Source organism: Telopea speciosissima, chromosome 9 (assembly GCF_018873765.1).
Source record: "Telopea speciosissima isolate NSW1024214 ecotype Mountain lineage chromosome 9, Tspe_v1, whole genome shotgun sequence".
Classification (NCBI taxonomy): Eukaryota; Viridiplantae; Streptophyta; class Magnoliopsida; order Proteales; family Proteaceae; genus Telopea; species Telopea speciosissima.
In genome coordinates this window covers 2,523,918-2,545,721 of record NC_057924.1, presented here as the reverse complement: position 1 = coordinate 2,545,721, position 21,804 = coordinate 2,523,918, and the positions used below count along the sequence as shown (strand labels likewise).

Below are 21,804 nucleotides of genomic sequence, written 5' to 3'. Positions count from 1 at the left end.
AGTTTATCAGCCCTGAGACCATAAATTATAGTAAGAATGGAGCTGAATGTCATGTTTTTGTGTGTTTGTGTGCTTGTATGGCCAAAATTTTGCTTTTCGATATCCAAAGTATGGAACAAAATCCTGAATTTCTAAGGAAAGAATATACTGCATATATGTAAACTTAATGCTTCAAACCAAATTACAGTCATTAAAAAATAATATCTGGGTTTAAGGTCAAATGAGAATTACCTTGAAGAGATGACTTCCTGTATGAGCATCCACAGCACTAAAAGGATCATCAAACAAATAAATTTCAGCACCCTGATATAAAGCACGTGCAATCTGAATTCTTTGCTTCTGCCCACCACTTAAGTTGATGCCCCTCTCCCCTATAAGAGTTTGATCTCCAAAGGGCAAAAGTTCTAGGTCAATCTTCAATGAACATGCTTCTAGAACTTTATCATACCTCTCAATGTCCATCTCCTTACCAAACAATATATTCTCTACTATTTTGCCACTCTGTATCCAAGATGATTGTGCAACATAAGCCTTTGTCCCACTTAACTTAAGAGTCCCAAACTCTTTATGCATTTCCCCCAATATGCACAAAAGCAAGCTTGACTTGCCTGAGCCAACAGGACCACAGATAGCCACCCTTGTACCATGGTACACTTGGAAATTCAACTCTTTCAATGTGAAAATAGAGGAATGGGGGTCCCAAGAAAAATTCCCATTGATTACCTCAATTGCAATCTCAGAACTACCAACAGGAAGCTTTTGTACTACATCAGCCTGCAGGTCATCAAGACGGAGGAATGAGGCAATCCTATCAAGGGAAACTTTTGTTTGAACTACCATTGAGATTGTGCCTGGGAGACTATAAATTGGCATTTTCAAAATGTTGAACGTTGCTAGTGCAGTCAGAATCTTCCCTGACTCTAGAGGGATTCCCAGTAACATACAAGCCCCAAAAGTGACCACAGATATAAATGTGGGGGCACCCCAATATAATGAAGTTATCATAGCTGCTGTATAAACATATTTCTTCAACCATCCTGTCTCTGCCCTCCGGAGCTCAACTATCTTAGCCAAGAATTTCATCTCCCAGCCCTGAAGCTTCAGGATCCTCATATTCTTCAAGATCTCAGATGTTGCCTTCATCCTTTGATCTTTTGAACCCATTAATTTCTTTTGGAACTTCTCTTGCAATGTTCCCAGTGGAAGATTTGCCAGCATCACTATTATTGTGGCAACTAAAGCCACAATCGAAGCGAGCCCAAGGCTCTTGTACAAGATCAGTAGTCCCAATGCAACTTGAACAGGAACCATCCATAGGTCGTGCATATACCAGGCAAAGTCATCAATCCTCCCTGCATCAACACTCATGAAATTAATGATCTCCCCACTACTGTGTCCCTGCCTTGATATGTTTGAAAGTTCGATACCCTTCTTGTAGATCATTGCAACCAAGCCAGCATGAGCTTTAATCCCCACTTGTTGCAACCTAAAAATCCAGTGCCTTTGCGAGAAGCACTCTACAAGCTTTGAAAGGAAAAACATGGAAACCAACATGTAGCCTTTGCTTTTATCTTGGTGACGGCTATTGAGATATTGAACAAAGCTGTCAATGAGATATGGTCCAGCATAAGAAGCAAATGTATATATAAGGGCCAATACACCACTCAATAAAATTTCTACCCATGCTGAAAGTATCAATGCCTTCACCAGCTTGAGTGTGGTTATTTGATCACGACCAGTACTATCACCACCACTGCCACCATTTGATTCGAGCTTATTTCTGAAAACTGCGAAGACTCCTTTAACAGAGTCACTGGTGGCAAGCTGAGGAACATCTTCAAGGTCTAGTGTTTTGTTTTTCCCAACCGCAAGCAAAGGCCCCAACCAAGAGAAGGTTAGAATGCTAAGAAAATTGGCAGTTGAGTAAGTACCGGTAATACTCTTGCCCGTCCTCTCACCATTCGCTCTATCGATACTACCTTTCAACAGAGGCTCCCGTAGACGGGCATCTCCTCTTTCCTTGCTACGGAATCCAGCATAACAGAAGAACAAGCCAGCAAAAACAGAGACCATATCGGAAATCCAAGACTGCTTTGGTAAGAATTGATGTTTCTTATACGAGACAGCGTCAATGACTAGACAGGAACAAGACAGTAGGAAGAAGAAGCCCCCCCAAATTCTTAGAAGGATGGGAAACCTCAGCTCATTTGGACGAAATTGGGAATACAAGTAAGAAAAGATTGCAAACCAAGCAAATGTTCTGAGTACAAAATCTAATTGGGTCACAAGATTTTCATTAGACCAACCATTTTTATACCAGAAGAAGTAGTTTAAAGCGCAAAACAGAAGATTAAAGATAAACAGACCCAAACAGGCCAAAAGGGTCGATTGATAGTACAAAGGCGTGTGCTTCAACCCCTGTACTGAAGCTTCGTGTTTGGGCGTCGTATGTCTCTTCCACACCCAGTGAATGGACAATGCTAGTAACAAAACAAGGTGAGAAGAAGCGGAAAACCCATGAAGAAAGATGGGCTTAAGGAATAGAACGGTATCGGAGGACATTAACGAGGAAGATGGCGGAATGAACATTGAAATACCATGGAGTACTGAATCATAATAAGACATGATCGTGCTTGTACTCGTACTCGTACTCGTGGTCGTGTCTGCAACTTTTCTTCTTTCTCTCGTTGGATTGGACACCTCCGAACGCTGTTTTGGTTCTCTGGTATAAGTAGATTGAAGGAGAGATAAGAAGACATCGAAGCCACAGACACTTGACTTACTAGAGAAGATTCAGGTTGGAAAGAGAGAGATGGAAGTATAAAGTCAAGCCGGCTCTGGCTCGTGGGACGAAATTTTGCTGGTACACTAGTGGCAAGAATGTTCCGCAGGCGGGAGTTAGACGGTGCAACACCCCCTGAGATTGCTCCACCTGGCATTCAACGAATCCAACGGCTGTATACCTTAAACTCTATTTTTAATCCCATTTGGTTCCATGTCACTCTCTCTCACCCGTTTGTGTGAACCCGATCCGATGCACTTTTCAAAATTTGAAACCAAATCCGAGAACCCTAGTTCCTCTTTCATCTCCCCGTCCCCCGAAATTGGTTTTCTCTATTTTCTGTGGTCGAATTTGCTCAAACCCTAGGGATCTCATCTCCATCTTCCCATTTTGAATGCAATCCCACGGCGAATGGTGAACTAGGTAATATGACTTTCCCCTGTTCTTCTCTCTCCTTTTCTATTTATCTCTCTCATTTGCCATTCTTGAACGGATTTGGCTCTAGGGATATCAGCTCCATCTTGCCATTTTGAACGGCGAACGACGTCGAAGATAATTTGACTCTCCCCTCTTCTTCGTTCTCCTTTTCTATTTCTCTCTCATTTGTGTTCTGATACCCTAAAACCTGGGTTTTCCTTCTTGGTACAGGGTATTTTGGTTGGACATGAGCCAGATCCTGGGAACTTCTTCTCTCACCGCCATTAATCATCTACTTCTAGGCATTCGGCGAAACTAACCAAACTTTGATTTTCCTTCTCTCTGTTTTTTTTTCCTGGAAAACCTGCACTGCATTTTTCCTTCTTCTCTCACCACCGTTTCTTTTTTGTGTGGATTCTGAAATCGTAAGTTAGGGCTTTGTTGTGTATGATTAGTCCCAAAAATGCAGTGCAGGTTTTCCAGAAAAATAAAAAAAAAATAGAGAGAAGAAGGAAAATCAAAGTTACTTGGATAGCCTTGCCGGATGCCTAGAAGTAGATGATTAATGGCGATGAGAGAAGAAGTTCCCAGGATCTGGCTCCTGTCCAACCAAAATACCCTGTACCAAGAAGGAAAACCCAGGTTTTAGGGTTTCAAAACGCAAATGAGAGAGAGAAAGAGAAAAGGAGGGGAGAGTCAAATTACCTTCGTCGCCGTTTGCCGTTCGCCGTTCAAAATGGCAAGATGGAGCTGATATCCTTGGAGCCAAATCCATTCAAGAACAACAAATGAGAGAGATAAATAGAAAAGGAGAAAGAAGACCAGGGGAGAGTTACATTATCTGGTTCACCGTTCAAAATGGGAAGATGGAGATGGGATCCCTAGGGTTTGAGCAAATTCGACCACAGAAAATGGAGAACACCAATTCTTCTTTGGATTTCCAAGATCAATTATGTGTTCTGTTTTATTAAACCTCATTCTCTACTTGTGTTAAAGAGGATTGAACTTTGGATGAAAGACCTTCATATTGCCACCCCACTTTGTTAAGCCCTATATTGTATCTTATAGTAATCAGGATATGCATGTTACTCCTAGGCTTCTTTGACCTACTTTGTACTTTCCTGTTTTGCTATACACAGGGCTTGATTCCACGGACATAGGCTGTTCCGGATGGACTTTTGGCATTTTATTATAATGCAAATTCATTTTGTTAAATACAGGAAAGGTTAAAAGCAATCCTGAATTGGAACCAGAATTGTTAGTCATTCTCAACGGTTTTGATTCGACTAAATCGACAGGCTTGAAGCTGAAAGAAGTTTGGTGCTCTAACAAGGCACTACCTGGACTTCTTCCAACTCCATCCCAATCTCCTTGGCCTTTTGAAGTGTTGGAATATTTTCTACAAATCTTGGATCGTTCAGAAGACATTTTGTTCAAACATCTGACGGATACTTCACTTTTAAGTTGGTTTAAATCCCTAGCTCAACAAACTTTGATTACTAATATACCTTGGGTAGATGACAGCTGTACTTGTTTGGCATCTTAATGCAATATTTGTTTCTTTCATCAAACAAAATTTTTTTTTTTGGGGGGGGAGGGGGAGGTTAGATGAAAGAGGATTAAAGGAACAAGGGTTTTCAGATTTGGTTTGAAATTTTGAAAAGTGCGTCGGGTCGGGTTTACACAAAGGTGAGAGAGAGAGTGAAATGGAGCCAAATGGGATCAAACATTGAGTTTAAGATATATAGCCGTTGGATTCATTGAATGCAAGGTGGAACGATCTCAGGGGGTGGTACACCGTCCAGCTACGGCGGGACAGGAGCCAGATCCAGTCAAGGCGGGTACCACAAGGCGTCAATGTCATCACCAGAACAGGGAACAGGGAGAAGAAGCTTGGAAAGAAAGAAAGAGCGAAATAAAGAAAAGAAAGAGCAAACTTCTAGAATGTGACCTTTATTTCAATTCTCTCATGTTCATACATTTCTAATGGGACAAACTGTTTCCTCTTTCGGTGATCTTGAAATCTTAGAATGTCCGTACCCAAAAAAAAAAAAATCTTAGAATGTGATTTTTTCTTAGAAAGAAATGACACTGCCGTATAAGATTTCAGGATCATCACAGAATGCACTCTCAACCTACAATGCATTCCAAGAATGCAACCAAACGCAGCCCAAGTAATTGTCATGGTTAATTATAATAATGTTTCCAGTCCAAAACTCCAAATTGGTATATTAGAGGGTAGGGCAGGGCTGGGCATTGGTTTGTCTCTGCCTCTGGTCCAAAAGATCAAGCTTAAGCCCAACCAAAACCTCAGCTTGTGCTTGATCAGTTGTTCATGCCCATCCCTTGTCCAATGTGAGTATAAACCTTTCTGTTTTCATGCTTGTATCGTTTCTCAGTTTTCCTGAGTTAAGCTCCGGTGTATTTGCAGTTGTATGCGTTAGGAATTAACAATGCAAGAGAATCACACACACACACAACACAAAGATTTGCATGGTTCACCTAAGATGGTCTATGTCCACAGCTGAGCAATAAATCAAAACTTCCACTATTCTGATGAAGAAATTACAAAACCTTAACTCTCATATCCCCTTACGAGATGAACTCTATATAGGGTTTTGGCGTGTTACAATATAGAAAACCATAATCTTCAAAAATACAAAATTACCTTTAGTATAAACAACTCCCAAAAATTTGGTTTGGAGGCGGGAGAGCAGAACCGCCAATATTAGAGAAGAATCAAGTGAGATCAAGCTTCACCAATAACAATACGTACCAACGCAAAGTCTAGGAAAGACGGTCGTCTAACATTCATGATCAAGGTTAATGAAGGCTTAAATTTCATGAATGGCATATGTGTTAAGACTATGGTCTCTTATCACATGGACTCACCCATGTACTGTTACATAGTAACATTCACTAGCCTTCATGAATCTTAGGTTTCCTTTGTGGGACTAAATCAAATCATAATTTATAAGACCAAACAAGGTCTATACAGATTTCTGAGCCCTAGACCAACACCAAAAATCAACAGCTAGTGACTGGGTTTCTTCTCCTGTGGGCTCAAGTGGGTTGGGAAAAATAACAACATTAATCAAGAGAAGTCTTGGTTGTCACACTCCCCGTAGAAAAATGAACTTTTTTTAGTCAAAAAGTATAGAAAAATGATTTGACACACTCCCTGTAGAAAAATGGACTTTTTTTATTCAAAAAATGATTTGCCACACAGCCTGTAGAAAAATGAACTTTTTTTTAGTTAAAAATTGATTTTTTTTTGAAAAAAAAATCTCTGTTCGGGAGAGTGGTCTATACCAACACTCTTATGAGTCTATCTCTCTCTTCTCTATGTGAAAAGACATCTCTGCCCCCTTGTTTTAAGGAGGAGAGAGATAGACTCATGAGAGTGCTAGCGAAGGCCACACTCCTGTACAAAAAACTGCTTTCCTTTTTTTTTTTAACTACAATTGGTTTGATATGAATCAACACAGCCAATCCATATATTGATACAAAACTAAAAACCTTATCCATGATCATGTGGTCTCTTTTGTATATGCATCATAAGGCACTTCTTCTGGTGTGTCCATTTGCTTAGCATGGGCGATGTCAATATATATGGGTAGTATGTCGATATCTCCCCCAATAAAATTGTAATATTTTGTTGTCTGACTTGTCAATTCATTGAAAATTGCAATTGTTGTAACATGTGAAAGACAAGAGACAATGTTTGGGGACATCGGAGGTTTTTTTATGTCATTTCACACAATGGTAAGGATTTCTATTGGTGTGATTTGATTCATTATCTGAAATTATTCCTGAACCCTCCTGGGTCATTCCTTTTTCTGGTATACAAAATGGGGGACTTCACTAAGTCCTTTCTTATGAAATCTTGAATAAAATCATTTGCACTTGCTTCAACAAGGGAAGCATGTGAATGAAAATCCTGATTAACCTCACAAATTATGTGACATTACTATGTAATCCTCCAAAAGTACTAACTAGGTTTTTTTTTTTTTTTTTTTTTTTTTGGGTGAGTAAGTACTAACTAGGGTTTGTTGTGTGACTTAAGACTTATTACTAATTTGATCCAATTAATTGGCATTTGCTGTTGGGAAAGTCCAGGGAAATTAAGATTTGCAAGCAACTTTGAAATTAAATTCTTTAAGGCTGTGTTTGGTTGCAAGGGGAGTAAAGGGAAGGGAAGTGAAAATCTCATACTTAAAAAGAAACTTTTGTAATCATTACCCACTAGCTCCAAATCATTTCATATTTGGTATTTTAGTTATTAAATTCCCCTTTACTTTGGTTTAAAATGTAAAATGTATCATTACTAAATATGGTAAGAAATTTAAATAGTATATACTCTATACAATCACATGGGATAAGGATTACAAAAGTTTTTTTTTTTTTTTGTAGGTTTGAAAATTTCTCTTTCCTTCCCTTCAATTTTCCTTGCAACTAGGGGTGTAAGTTTGGCCTTTTCGGCCTGAGCCCGCCTTGGCCCACCCTGAGCCCAAATAGGGTTTTGGCTGAATTTTTCAACCCTGAGGGCAGTTTAGGGTTAAAATTTTCAAGCCTTGCGTCAAGGTCGGGCTGGGCTAGGGTTGAGGGCTCGGGCAAAGCTCAGCCCGACCCGGCCCCGTGTTAGATTATGCTTTACAATTTTTGTTTATTATCTAATTATCTATTGGTTTACCAAAAAAGACTAATTATCTATTGAACGAAAATATTTACAATTTTAAGATTGGGCTAAGTTTTTTAACCCAAAGAAAAGTCTAATAGTCAATTGAGTATGAAAAAATCCAATACCCAATCACATGTGTCTCATTTTTTTACTGCATAGGACGATATAAATGGAAAAGCAGGGTAAGTCCGGGCAAACTAGGCCCTAGGAAAAAGTAGGGTCAATCATGCCCAACCCAACCCTTGGCAAAAATCAAGGTCAATCAGGGCCAACCCAATCTAGCCCAGCCTGATTAGGGTCAATCAGGGCCGGGTTGGGTTGGGTTGAGCCCAACAGGATTGGGCCTGGGCTGAGATATCTCAGCCTAACTTATGACTGGGTTTTTTAAAACCCTAACCCAACCCTGAGTCCTCTTAGCTTAACCCAAGCCCAACCCAGCCCTGTTTCACCCCTACTTGCAACCAAACGGAGCCTATATTTATAGGAAAAACAACTAGAGAATACAGCAAAGACAGAAGGAAGCACATAAAGTATAAACCCAAAATTTTGAAATTATAAAAACTGGAGAGGACTCTTTCGTCTCCGTACAAACTAATAGTTATGAAAATTTCGATGGACACAATAATGAGCCAAACTCAAAGGAGAGAGTAGTGAGTATGGTGCCAAACTTCTACCAAAAAAAGAGTATGGTGTCAAACTTTGCCTTTCACAAAAATGAACCAAACTCAAAGGAGAGAGTAGGGATTATGGTGCCAAACTTTGTCTTTCATAGATTTTATATATCTAACCTTTGAATGCTGATTTAGGCTGTGTTTGGTATGCATTCTAGGTCGATTTCGCATTGTTCAAGCGGTAAAAACATGCATTCCAAGCATGTATACCAAACACTACCTTAGTTAGTTTCTCATTAAATTCTTATTATTACTGAATAAATCACATTTTTACAACTTATATAATGTAATTGCATTTGTTAAAATTTTCAGTTTTCTATCAATATTGTTTATGTTTCAAGGTTCCACCAATAACACAGAAAGCTATATAAAAAATAAGAATAAGAATGCAAGTAGGAATATAAAACATTAAAAAAAGAGTTCCACTGCACAAGGCTTCCACTACTGTGTGATCTGAGAGGAGCAAATGTACACAGCCTTACCCCTTACTTCACATGAGAGGCTTTTTCCAAGTTTTGAACCCACAACCAATAGGTTGCAATAACGCAACATAACCGTTGTGCCAAGGCTCGCCACTGAATTTTCAAAATATATTCTGAAATTGTAGTCCTAACTTTCAGAATATTTCCACTGAAATTTTGTTCTCAAACAAAATATTCAATAAAATTAATAAGAAATTTTAGCCAAAATATTGACTTTTTGGAATATTTCATTTCAGGTCCCCAAACAAAATTTCCAACATTTTAGTTCATACAAAATCCAAACTTTGCTTTTCATCATGCAAAGCTGTTGGGAGTGAATAACACTGTCATTGTCCTGGATTAATGGTGAACAACTGCAAGTATAAAGTTTATTAAGATTTTGATTGGATAACTTATAGTTTTTTGGATTAAAGCTAGGGACTTTGCTTCTTATTTTTCAGGGTTTTTTTGTTTTTGTTTTTGTGTGTGTGTGTGTGTGTGTGCTCAAAGGCTTGATGTCATGGTCACTCATTATTTAGCTGAGTTTGCTTTTAGATTTGATGGTAATCTTGTTTGGTCTGATTTATGTATGTAAATCTCCAGAGATATCATCATCTCCTTCAGACACCTACCAAAAATCTCATCTGCATTACAATCCACAACTTTCTGCTTGAGAGTGTCAAGGAGGTTGAGGGAATAGTCCCTCCAAATCCGGATTAACTAACAGCTGAAAGCTTCAACTGCCCTTTCCCTTTTTTTATATAGTGACCAGCTTACAAAAAGGCAAACATCTATTGTACTTGTACCTAAATTTACCTCATAACCAGTGAATTCAACAGGGTTTCAAGATGATATATCCATGCATCTCAAATGAACACAACCTCAAGACCTATTCAACCATCTTATCCAGAATACTTTCCATCATTATCAAACTATGCACATCAGCTGAACGCAGCAGCATAAATATATTTTTCCAGTCAAATATCAGTTTAACCTTTCAAAACAGAATTATTTCACCTCTGAGTATACTCGGCCACAAGCTTCGTAAATGATGATGACCTGTTTTCTAGTAATTTGACCGGAGAGTCATATTCTACGATAAGGCCTGCTCGACACAAAACACATGTTAAACCAGAACACCTCAAAAGATTTGACAGGGGGTAAAATTGAACCCATTTGATAGTACTAACCATTGTCAAGAAGTAGGACCATATCACTAGCTAGAACAGATGTTATCCTATGTGCAATCGTGATAACCGTAGACTCCGAGAACTGTTGCCTAAGTGTATGCTGAATGAGGTTATCAGTCGCAGTATCCACCGAAGCAGTAGCTTCATCAAGCACCAAGACTTTGCTACTCTTGAGTAGCGCCCGGCCTAAGCACACTAACTGCCTCTGGCCCATGCTCCAGTTCTCTCCATTCTCAGTCACTGTAACATTAGATGTATAGTTTTGGAAGCACAATACGAATTAGATATACCATGAGTTTGTGACATAAAACTGGGTGAAAATAAAGAATCTGAAAGGATTGCGTACTGTTGGACACGTTAATATGAGTTACAGTGCACCTTTGATAACAAGCAAATGTGAGAAGAAGCAAACCTGCAGAATCAAGCTTCCTTTCATTTTTCCTAACTTCATCTCCAAGCTGGCACCTATCTAGAGCCTAAAACAACAAATATTGTGTATCAACTTCATACCAAACACAATTATTGAAGATGACAAAATGAATGCAAATGACCATCAAAGTAGGTCTTAATCATCCAATGACTTGGATGGCTGGAAAGAAAGGACGAGAGGGGCTGACAGTCCAGGAAATGAGTACAAGTTTGACATTACAGGATCAACCAAATCAGGATGTTTTATTTGGTAAAAGATGGGCATCAATTAAATTCTAGTCCCAACCACAGTACAAGTGACAGCAGATGGTATTTTTCCAATGTTACTGATTTGAGTGTTCATTTAATGGAAGTAAACCGACCTCCCAAATCTGTTCATCTGTATGCTCTTCAAGCGGATCCAGATTGTTCCTCACAGTCCCCTCAAACATGGTTGGGTCTTGTGGAATGATACTTAACCTTGACCGCAAGTCATGGAGTCCAATCTTGGAGATGTCAACGCCATCTATCACAATATGACCAGCTGCAGGTTCTACAATGCGAAAGAGTGCTTGAATGAGAGTTGATTTACCACTACCCGTTCGTCCAACAATGCCAGTCTTCATCCCTCCAGGAAAAGTGCAAGTGAGACCCCGCAATACAAGAGGAAGGTGTGGGGCATAACGGACCTACACCAAATGAGAAATCATTAAGCACAAAACCAAGACTTTTTCTGTTTGGCATTAAATAAAAATATTTGCTAGCCATCGGTCGATGACAGAAAAATCCTACTAGCTGCCTCAACGTGTTTCTAAGAAAAAATATTCAGGAAAAAGAGTAAAACAAAAGGCATTGAACATTCGATAGAGAAAGGATACCTGCAAATTAACAATATCAACTTTCCCAAGTGATGGCCAATCATGAGCAGGCCTATTCACCTCTATCACAAGAGGAGGTTCACTAGGGATGCATGTGTACTGAAGTATTCTCTCGACGGAAATAATATTGTTCTCAAGATTGCAGAGATTTCTTATGAACGAGGATTGTAGCATATTCAAACTTAGTGCATATGTCACTGCTAAACCCATAATGCCTTTGCAAGTAAAGAGAAAAGAAAAGATTTAAGTTCATGTAATCAATCATGGGAGCCAAAAAATGATTTTATAAAATATCAAGTTGAACTTGGTTACCAGGATCGGTTACACCCTCTGGCATTGCAATCAAGAAAACCAAAAATAAGGCAAATGTGAGGGATGATAATATATTCAAGCGGAAGCTTAACCACTCCATTGCACCAGCATTATGAAATTTGGGCCGAGAATAACAATCTATCAGCTTGAGATTCATCTCCATGAATCTTGGCTCCTGATCAAAGCTCCTGATTATTGTTGATCCTGAAATAGATTCAGCGAAGTGTTGTATAACTGGAGCTTTGCATACTCCAACAAGCCGTGCAAGTTCTCGTGCCGTAGGTATGTAGTATTGCTGCAAAATAATGTTAAGTCATAAAAAAATGACATGCAATGAAATAAAAGTATAGCATACGTATGGTTATTAAGAAAAATAGCAAAAAAGCTTCTCTTTTTTTTTTTAAATTATTATAAAGGGCATAATCTTTTTTTTTTTTTTTTTTTTTTTTTTTTTTTTTTTTTTTCTTTTAAGGGCATAATCTTATTGATGAGGAATTTGTCAAAACTATACAAATGCTTACATTGTTACATCAACAATCTGGATAGGAAAACCGTATCAGGTCCCATTTCCTTGAACGACAACAATCGGGTAAGACCTTGCTTTGCAATAATGAGATTTTTGGCTTTGTAGACATTTTATACATTAAGAACTGAGGGGATTTACTCTACTTTTGGAGAAAGACAGATGCAGTTTTGGAGAATGGTTCTATTAGCAGGCTTGAACTATTTGGGAAGAGAGCAATTATTCCAAGATAGGTGGTGCTTAATCCAAGACAATACAGACCTCCTTATGATTAGAGTCAGCACATTAGGCTGCCACATGACCCAATTTCAAGAGTATACCCTTTGACTAGATGTTAAACTGGATAGTGGAAAATGTTGATTCCAAATTCAAATTTGTATTCATTTACTTGGATATTTATCTCAAAAGTGGGATATTGTATACATAGCCAGATATTATTTGATATCCAGAAGATATTGGATATGGATCTAGATAACGATGTATTCACTTCAATAGCATCAGGTCCAATTATAATTTTATATAATTTATGTGTTATATATTATATATTTGTTTATCTTCTCATCAAGTGGAAACAATTATGTATTACTTTTATACTATTTTTATTCATATTAAAATATTTAAAAATTAATCAAATATTATGTTAACAAAAACAGAAAATAATGGAATGCTTGAATGATCGATTTGATCAAGCACGCCTTATATTTATAATATCAAGGATTACATCCAAATGACAAAAATACCCCTAGCTTAGCCGACTTAATTAGGTAGTACATAAAACACAAAATAAAACCCCAAAAGTACCAGAATACCCCCTCGGTATTCTGGTGTACATTATTCAACACTCCCCCTCAAGTTGGAGCAAAAATGCCAATCATGCCCAACTTGACTAAATTAGGATGAAACATCTTTCCAGGCAGTCCCTTGGTGAATATATCAACAAGTTAATCAGTAGACTTCACAAAAGGAACACAAATCAGCCCTTCTTCCAATTTTTCCTTGATGAAATGCCTATCTACTTCAACATGCTTGGTACGATCATGCTGTATTGGATTATGTGCAATGCTGATTGCAGCCTTGTTATCACAATACAACATCATAGGGAGACAAATAGGAACACCAAGGTCTTGTAGCAAACCCTTCAGCCATAGCAATTCACAAATGCCTTGTGCCATAGCATGAAATTCTGCTTCAGCACTAAAACGAGCCACCACATTCTACTTCTTGTTACTCCAAGTAACAAGATTGCCACCTACAAAAGAACAATTCCCAGAGATAGCCTTGCGATCCAGAGAACCAGCCCAAGCAACATCAGTGTATGCTTCTATCCGTAGGTGATCATGAGGAGATAGGAGAATGCCTTTCCCTGGAGCTGACTTCAAGTAGTGAAGAATACAAAGAACAGCCTCCATATGGGAAGAGTAGGGTTCATGCATAAACTGACTCACAGTACTCACAACAACAACAATGTCAGGACGAGTGTGTGAGAGATAAATCAACTTCCCCACTAGTCTTTGGTATCGGCCTTTATCAACAGGTTCACCCTCCTTTTCCTTGAGACGAACATTAGCATCCATAGGAGTATCTGAAGGGTGACATCCTAACAAACCAGTTTTAGCCAATAAATCTAGGACATACTTCCTTTAGGAGAGAAAAATGCCCTTAAAAGATCTGGCAACTTCAATCCCAAGAAAGTACCTTAGCTTTCCTAGATCCTTAATCTCAAACTCCTGTCCAAGAAAGGTCTTCAAATGGCTGATCTCATCACCATTGTTGTCAGTGACTACAATATTATCAACGTAGATTATAAGAACAGTAAGTTTTTCACCAATCCTCTTTATAAAAAGAGTGTGATCAGCATTACTTTGTTTGTAGCCCACAGAAATCATGGCCTTGTGAAACCGGCCAGACCATGCTCGAGGTGACTGCTTCAGCCCATAAAGTACACGCTTCAATTTATACACTTTGCCTTGGTTTTTGTCACAAGAGAACCCTGGTGGAATATCCATATACACCTCCTCATCAAGTTCTCCATTGAGAAAAGCATTCTTCACATCCAGCTATTGTAAATCCCATCCAAGATTGACTGCACAAGATAGCAAAACTCGGACAATATTCAGCTTTACAACAGGGGCAAAGGTCTCCGGCCAAACCATGCTCGAGGTAACTGCTTCAGCCCATAAAGTGCACGCTTCAATCCCGTATGTCTGAGTGAACCCTTTTGCCACGAGTCGTGCCTTATATCTATCCACAGTGCCATTCACCTTCTGTTTCACTACAAACACCCACTTGCATCCAATAGTCTTTTCCCCTGGTGGAAGAACCATAAGTACCCATGTGTCATTTTTCTTCAAGGCTTCCATTTCTTCCATCATTATTGCTTTCTACTTTTCATCTGATAAAGCTTCCTGCCAATTTTGAGGAATACGAACAGAAGAAAGAGAAGAAACAAAAGCATGAAAAGATGGAGAAAGAGAATCATAAGAAACAACAGGAGATATAGGGTGTTGAGTGCAAGCTCTAACGCCTTTGCGAGTAGCAATAGGTAGGTCAAAAAAAGTATTACCAGGTGGAGAAATAGGTTCTGGATCCGGAGTTGGCAAATGGATGGATACCTGTGTTGTAGTGGATTGAAGCTGTTTATGTTTGGTTCTAGTATAAGTCTTCAAGTTCGATGCATCAATCCTCCGCTGAAATTCACCAATGGCTTTCTAGATAGGCTTTTCGGTAATCTCCCCCTGAGTAGGAACATCCCCCCTGAAGAAGAGGGAGGAATAGGAGCAGGAACTTCCCCCTGTATAGGAACATCTCCCCCTGAAGAAGAGGGAGGAACAAGAGCAAGAACAGGATCAGACTCATCATGCACATACCTAAAGGGGGGTCTATGGTCAATACATCTTTACTAGCATTCTCCTCCTGAAGAAGTGAGGACAAATAATATGAGAGATTCTCATGAAAGACAACATCCATACTGACCATGTTATGTCGTGCAGGAGGATTGTTGTCACACCCCAACCCCCATCCTAGGGTTTTGATGTAATTAGGATGTTTACCAATATCCTAAACCACCACCAGGATCTCGATGCAGTGGCTCGAATCATAATTAACTCAATACAAAATCACATGTATATTAGAGTGCGAAAAGAAACACATTTACATTATGAGCAAATGTAAACAATCAACCTTCCATGTCGATAGGGTCAATCTTCCAAAAAATAGGAGCCGCAAAAATAACAGAGAGAAAACACAGCAGCAATCAATCTTGTATGTACGGCATCAAATTTGAGGTGTGATGGAGGGCAGCACTTAACCATAATTGGATTACCTCATTAGTGCTGCCCTTGCAGAATGGAGAGAACCAAGGAGATGGAAAGAAGAAGAAGAGAAGAAATCGATAGAGAGAAGATGGAAGAGAAGAACAATGGGGGGAAGGTTTTGAAAAACCCTAGATCAGAGAAGACTGCTCTGATACCATGTTATCAAAACCAGAATTTGGTGAATGCTTGAATGATCGATTGTGATCAGCCAAGCCCTTTATTTATAACCTTTAATAACACAATCACATGACAAAAATAACCCTGCCATAGCCGACATAGCTTGGCAGTACATAAAAGAAGTTAAAACATAAAATAAAACACCAGAAAGACCAGAATACCCCCCACGGTATTCTGGTTTACATTATTCAACACCTTCCTTTTGTTAAAACCTTCCCCTTGACTACCACGGCCTAATGTCACACGTGTCGACAATTGGCAGCGTCGCAACACATACCACTGAGAATTCAAATTAGCCCAAAAAATTAGGTGTATTTTGGGCGCGGGTATAACAATAATAGCACTTGTACCCCTTTTGGGTGGCAGAGTAACCTAAGAAAATGCAGCGAAGACCACGGGGCTCAAGTTTACTAGGGGATCTAGTCTCCCTAGCATAACAAACACAACCACAGACCCTAGGGGGAACAGTAAAAGAAGTAGAGCCATGTAATAGCTCAACAGGGGACTTGGAGCCAAGAACCCAAGAAGGCAGTCTATTAATTAAATAGGCCGTAGTGAGGATAACATCTCCCAATAAAAAGGGGAATATTTCGAGCAAACATAAGTTCTCTAGCCACCTCCAAGAGATTGCGATTTTTCCTCTCAGCCACACCATTCTGGGTTGGAGTATCAACACAACTAGTTTGATGTAAAATCGCATGGGCAGCAAGGTATTTTTGGAACTAACCTTCCATATACTCTGTCCCATTGTCACTTCTTAAGACTTTGAGAGTAGCATTAAATTGGATCTGAATCATTTTGTGAAAATGCTGAAACAGGAAAAAACTTAATTTTTTTGTGTGCATTAGGTAGACCTAAGTGGATCTAGAATAACAGTCTATGAATGTAACAAACCACCGATGACCAGAAATAGACACTTTGCGACTAGGACCCCACACATCAGTACGAACCAAGTGAAATAGGGAAGAACATCTTTTATTAGAAATAGGATAGTTTGAACATGTCTGTTTGGCCAAGACACAAGTCTCACAAAAAAATTCTTCCTTATTACAACTTTTAATCAAAGCTGGAAATAAATGGGATAAAGTGCCTAAAGGGGGGTGTCCTAATCTAGAATGCCATTTGTGTAGTTCAAAGGAGAAAGAAGAAGGCTGACATAACTTGGAAGGTAATGCTCTTGGAGGAAGAAGCAAGTATAATCCACCATGCACTTTATCCGATCCAATCATCTTCCCCGAGTCTAGTACCTGAAAAACACAATGAGTTGGAAAAAAAGTCAGTTTGCAATTCAGTTCTTTTGTAAGACTACTAATAGAGAGAAGATTAGTAGTGCAATTAGGAATATGCAAAACAAAAGACAAGGTAAGAGAAGGTGAGCAGCTAATGGATCCTTTTCCAGAAACAGATGAGAGGGAGCTATCAGCCACTTTCACTTTATCCTTGCAAGAAGTAGGGGAATAAGTATGAAAAAGGCTAGAGGAACCTATCATGTGGTCAGTGGCACCGGAGTCTATGATCCATGAAGTGGAGACAACCGATGCACAATGACCAGCAAAGAAAATACCTGAACGGGCAAAGTGGGAACTTGATGGAGTGGAGTAACTGGCAGGAAGAGATGTAGTAGAGGTAGTGGAAGTCTGTAACATACGCCTGAAAGCCTGTAATTCATCCTCGGAGAGACCATTTTCAGCAGTGGGGGCTGTAGCTACACTTTCAGTGTGATTAGCCTTGTTTTTAGTTTTACCACGACCATGTTTGGCTTTAAAATCAGCAGGCTTCCCATGTAATTTCCAGCAATTGGCCTTAGTGCGATAAGGTTTATTGCAGTGTTCACACTTAACAAGTTCCTTGGTGGAAGCAGTAACAGTAGGAGAAGCATCAGTAGGAGGAGCAGGGCTGGAACCAGCCTGTAGGGCAGACCTATCAACAGGAGACTGGTGAAGCATAGCAGTTCTACGAGTTTCCTCTATATGAACCAAGGCAAAGGATTGCTCCAGGGTAGGGAAGGGAACCCTACTAAGAACTTGCACACAAATAGGATCATACTCAATGTTCAGACCTGCCAAAAAGTCATAGACCTGAATTTTGTCCACATGTTTTTTATAGGCTGCAATATCTGTAGGAGTGGTAGGCTGAAAAGCATAGTAGTAATCCAATTGCGGCCATAGACCTTTGAGGGCAGCAGAGTATTTAGAAACAGGTAACTCCTTCTGTGTGGTGTCATGAATTTTCTTACGAATTTCATGCACTTGAGCATCGTTCCCGACATGCCTATAGGTCTCCTTGGCAGCACTCCATATGTGATGGGCAGTGTCCAATAAAAGATAATTGCTGGAGAGGTCAGGCTACATAGAGTGTATCAAATATGCCATGACCATAGCATCATTAGACAGCCATCGGTCCTGAAGAGGACCAGGTTCAGAGGATGCAACAGAAGTGCCAAGGATATGCCCAGTAAGGCCACAGCCAGCAATAGTTCAGTAAGTAGAACGGGACCACATCAGAAAATTTGTCCCATCAAGCTTAATAGCTGAAGCATAAGGAAGATATTCGGGCTTATTTTGTCCTTCAAGACCAGAAGTAGCAGATGTAATTTCAGACCCATCCACATACTGATTTGAGAGCAGCCAAATATCAAGTTGTTGATGCAGCAACCAAGAACCAAAACATAAAAAACCCTGATCGATATAGGCAGAAATCGATCCAAGGATGTGAGATTCTAGAAATCTGAAAAAACTTCAATATAAAAGGACACCAGCAGTGTCGAGTGTTCCTTGAAGCAGTGTAAATGAGATCTTCAAATATCAGCCAAGGCTGAAAATAGAAAACCAAATATCGATAAGAGAGATTTTTCAAAACCCTGAAGAGAGATCGATAATGGGTATTGTCTTCAATTGATGTGAAACACCTGTGATAGTTGCTGTCAAATACTGCTAAGATGGATCTCCAATAGAGAAAATCAGCCTCCAAAACAAAAAGAGGCTCGATCTTCAAGAAGGGGAGAACTCAAAAAAAAACACAGAGAAACAAGGTAGCAGCTATCGATCTGGGTATGTGATTAAACCATCTATTGAAGAGGTTGGACTGAGGGCAGCATCTAGATTGTATGATCACCTCATTAGTGCTGCCCTAGTGAATGAAGAGAACCAAGAAAAAAAAAGGAAGAGAGAGAGAAGATCGAGTGGAGGAGGGTGGAAGAGAAAAACGATGGAGGGGATGGGGTTTTGAAAACCTAGATCAGAGAAATTGGCTCTGATGCTATGTTAACAAAACAGAAAGTAAAGGAATGCTTGAATGATCGATTTGATCAAGCAAGCCTTATATTTATAATATCAAGGATTACATCCTAATGACAAAAAGACCCTAGCTTAGCCAACTGAACAATGCAGTACATAAAACACAAAATAAATCCCCAAAAGGACCAGAATACTCCCACGGTATTCTGGTGTACATTATTCAACATATTATCTTATTCAAATTCAGATATCCAACTCCTTAGTGGATTTGAATAAGGAACTCAGAAAATGGATTTGCTAATCAGATACGAATCAAGATATTGGTGTATCTGCTTTGAATTCACTCTGTATACATCTCTATCTATGACTTAATATCTCAATTGGAATGTAAAAGCTAGGCGTCCAGACATGGGTGAAGTGATCAGAGACAATTCTCATGTAGTGTACGAGTGAAGCTTGGTCATAATGAGAAAGGAGATTCCATTTTGGTAGGCATGAGGTTTGCAAGACAGATGGAATTGGATGGATACATTACGGAGTGGGACTTGCCATGCTATTGTTATGCTTCCACTTAAACACACTCTTCCTTTGGAGTCCATGATATGATCCACCAATGTCATAATTACTGATCTTCTGGAAACTTGGCCATAGGAGTTATGTTTGATCATCTGCGTCAAAAGGAGGATGGGCATCTGGGATCATCTGAGTCTTCCCTAGGGGTCCTTAACTTCTGTGTTTTGGGATGGCCACATGGCAATCTAAATCCACCATCATCTTTTCCCGCTACTTCTCTGAAATTATTGGGGCTAGTGAGGAGGCAACAGACTAAATGCTGGTAAAGAATGGGAAATACAAAGTCCAAGGGGGCTTCTACAAAGTCTAGGGAAAGAATTTTGTTATAACTGGTAGCCTGTGTATAGGTCGTGGAGAACTCAGTTTTTTAACCTGAAAGAGAATGAAGATACCTAGCGAGCTGTAGCATATAGAGAGAATCATTCTGTTTATGGCCTAAGCCATAGGATCCATTCCCAATGAAAAAATATATACAGAAATGATCCACTTTGTGCATACAGGGTTAAAAAAGTTCCAAAAAGTGAACATTTTGTGCCCATGCTAATTCAAGCATCCTGGATGAAGGTTTGCTTTTGTTGGGAGGAGATTTGATAGGGAAAAAATGGAGTCCAAGGAATTGGAAAGGCCTGTGTTTGTTGAAGGGGATGTGATAGGTAGAAATATGGAGTCCAATCGAGAGTTGATTGTCTGCATGGAGAAAATGAATAAGAAATGCACAACATGGTGCATAAACCTTGTGAGAAAAGTTGTGGATAACTGGACGTTTTAAATGGTCCTACAAAGTAGCAAATTGGAATAGAAGGAATGTAGCAAATATGCATGGAGTATTCCTCTAAAGTCTAAACATATACAACAACCATAACCTTATCCCAACTAAATGGGGTCGGCTACATGGATCTGATAGAGGCTATGACAGTAAAAGGAAGTAAAAAAGGCAATAAGTAAAGGAAGAAGTCTAAGCAGTAATCAAAGCAGCATCCCAGGAACATTCCCCTACAAGGGGTCAGCTACACGGGTCTTTGTCCTCCAAACAACCCTATCTGCGGTCATACTAGGATCGAGCCCTACCACATGCATATCCTTTCTTACCACTTCTCCAATAGTCAATTTAGGCCTGCCCCTACCTCTTTTAGCTCCGTCAAACTGAATCTGGTCACTCTTCCTTACCCGTGCATCCATAGGTCTCCGTTTTACATGACCATACCACCTCAAGCGGCTCTCACGGAGCTTCTCTTGGATTGGTGCAACTCCCAGTTTGGTTCTAATACAATCATTCCTTATTCTATCTCTCCTGGTCTTGCCACATATCCTTCTCAACATCCTCATCTCTGCTACACTCATCTTATCTATATTACTCTTCTTAACTACCCAACATTCCACTCCATAAGTCATGACCAGTCTTATTACTGTCTTGTAGAATTTCCCTTTAAGCTTAACAGGCATACTTTTGTCATATAACACTCCCGAAGCACCTCTCCACTTCAGCCATCCTACTTTAATTCTGTGGGAGACATCATCCTGTATATCATCCTCTTTATTAATGGTTGATCCCAGGTATCCAAAGCATTAGCTTTGTGGTAACTCTTGCTCCTCAAGTTTCACCACTTCATCACCTCTCCTGGTTTGACTGAAGTTACGCATCATCTATTCTGTCTTTGTTATGCTTAACTTAAAACCTTGTGATTCCAAACTTGATCTCCATAACTCCAACTTTGCATTAATCCCTTCCACTGTCTCATCTATCAAAACAATATCATCAGTGAAAAGCATACACCAAGGGACCTCATCTTGGATGTGTCTGGTTAAATCATCCATGATGAGTACAAACAAATAAGGGCTTAGAGCTGATCCTTGGTGTAACCCAATTGTAATAGGGAATTCACTACTTTGGCCTTCTGCAGTTCTGACACTTATCACCATGCCCTCATACATGTCCTTATTATATCCACATAGTTATTGGAGCTCCTTCTCTTCCCTAGGACATGCCAAATGAGCTCTCTAGGGACTCTATCATAGGCCTTTTCTAGGTCGATAAAGATTATAAGGAGGTTTCTTTTGTAAGCCCTAAAAAATTCCATAAGCCTCCTTAGAAGGTAAATAACTTTTGTCGTGGATCTCCCTGGCATAAAAGCAAATTGGTTCTCCGATATATCAGTTTCTCTTCTTAGGTGGGCTTCAATG

The 21,804-nt window shown here is 39.5% G+C and overlaps 1 protein-coding gene across 6 annotated transcripts in view; it reads right to left on the bottom strand.

The window, feature by feature from the left end:
• LOC122640531 (ABC transporter C family member 3-like) overlaps nt 1-21,804 on the bottom strand; it is a 47,289-nt gene that overhangs the window by 6,684 nt on the left and 18,801 nt on the right. The window contains exons 6-11 of one of the 6 annotated variants that reach the window (XM_043833748.1): nt 11,801-12,095; nt 11,489-11,703; nt 10,994-11,299; nt 10,615-10,678; nt 10,203-10,442; nt 9,990-10,117 (exon numbers count right to left, since the gene is read on the bottom strand). The exons of 1 other annotated variant lie outside the window; for it this stretch is intronic. In XM_043833748.1, the coding sequence (XP_043689683.1) occupies nt 10,026-10,117; nt 10,203-10,442; nt 10,615-10,678; nt 10,994-11,299; nt 11,489-11,703; nt 11,801-12,095 (1,212 nt within the window). In that variant the 3' untranslated portion in view covers nt 9,990-10,025. Of the gene's footprint in view, nt 1-231; nt 2,657-9,989; nt 10,118-10,202; nt 10,443-10,614; nt 10,679-10,993; nt 11,300-11,488; nt 11,704-11,800; nt 12,096-21,804 lie in introns of those variants that run through there. 4 more of the 6 variants (XM_043833751.1, XM_043833749.1, XM_043833753.1 and 1 more) reach the window with 4 other exon arrangements.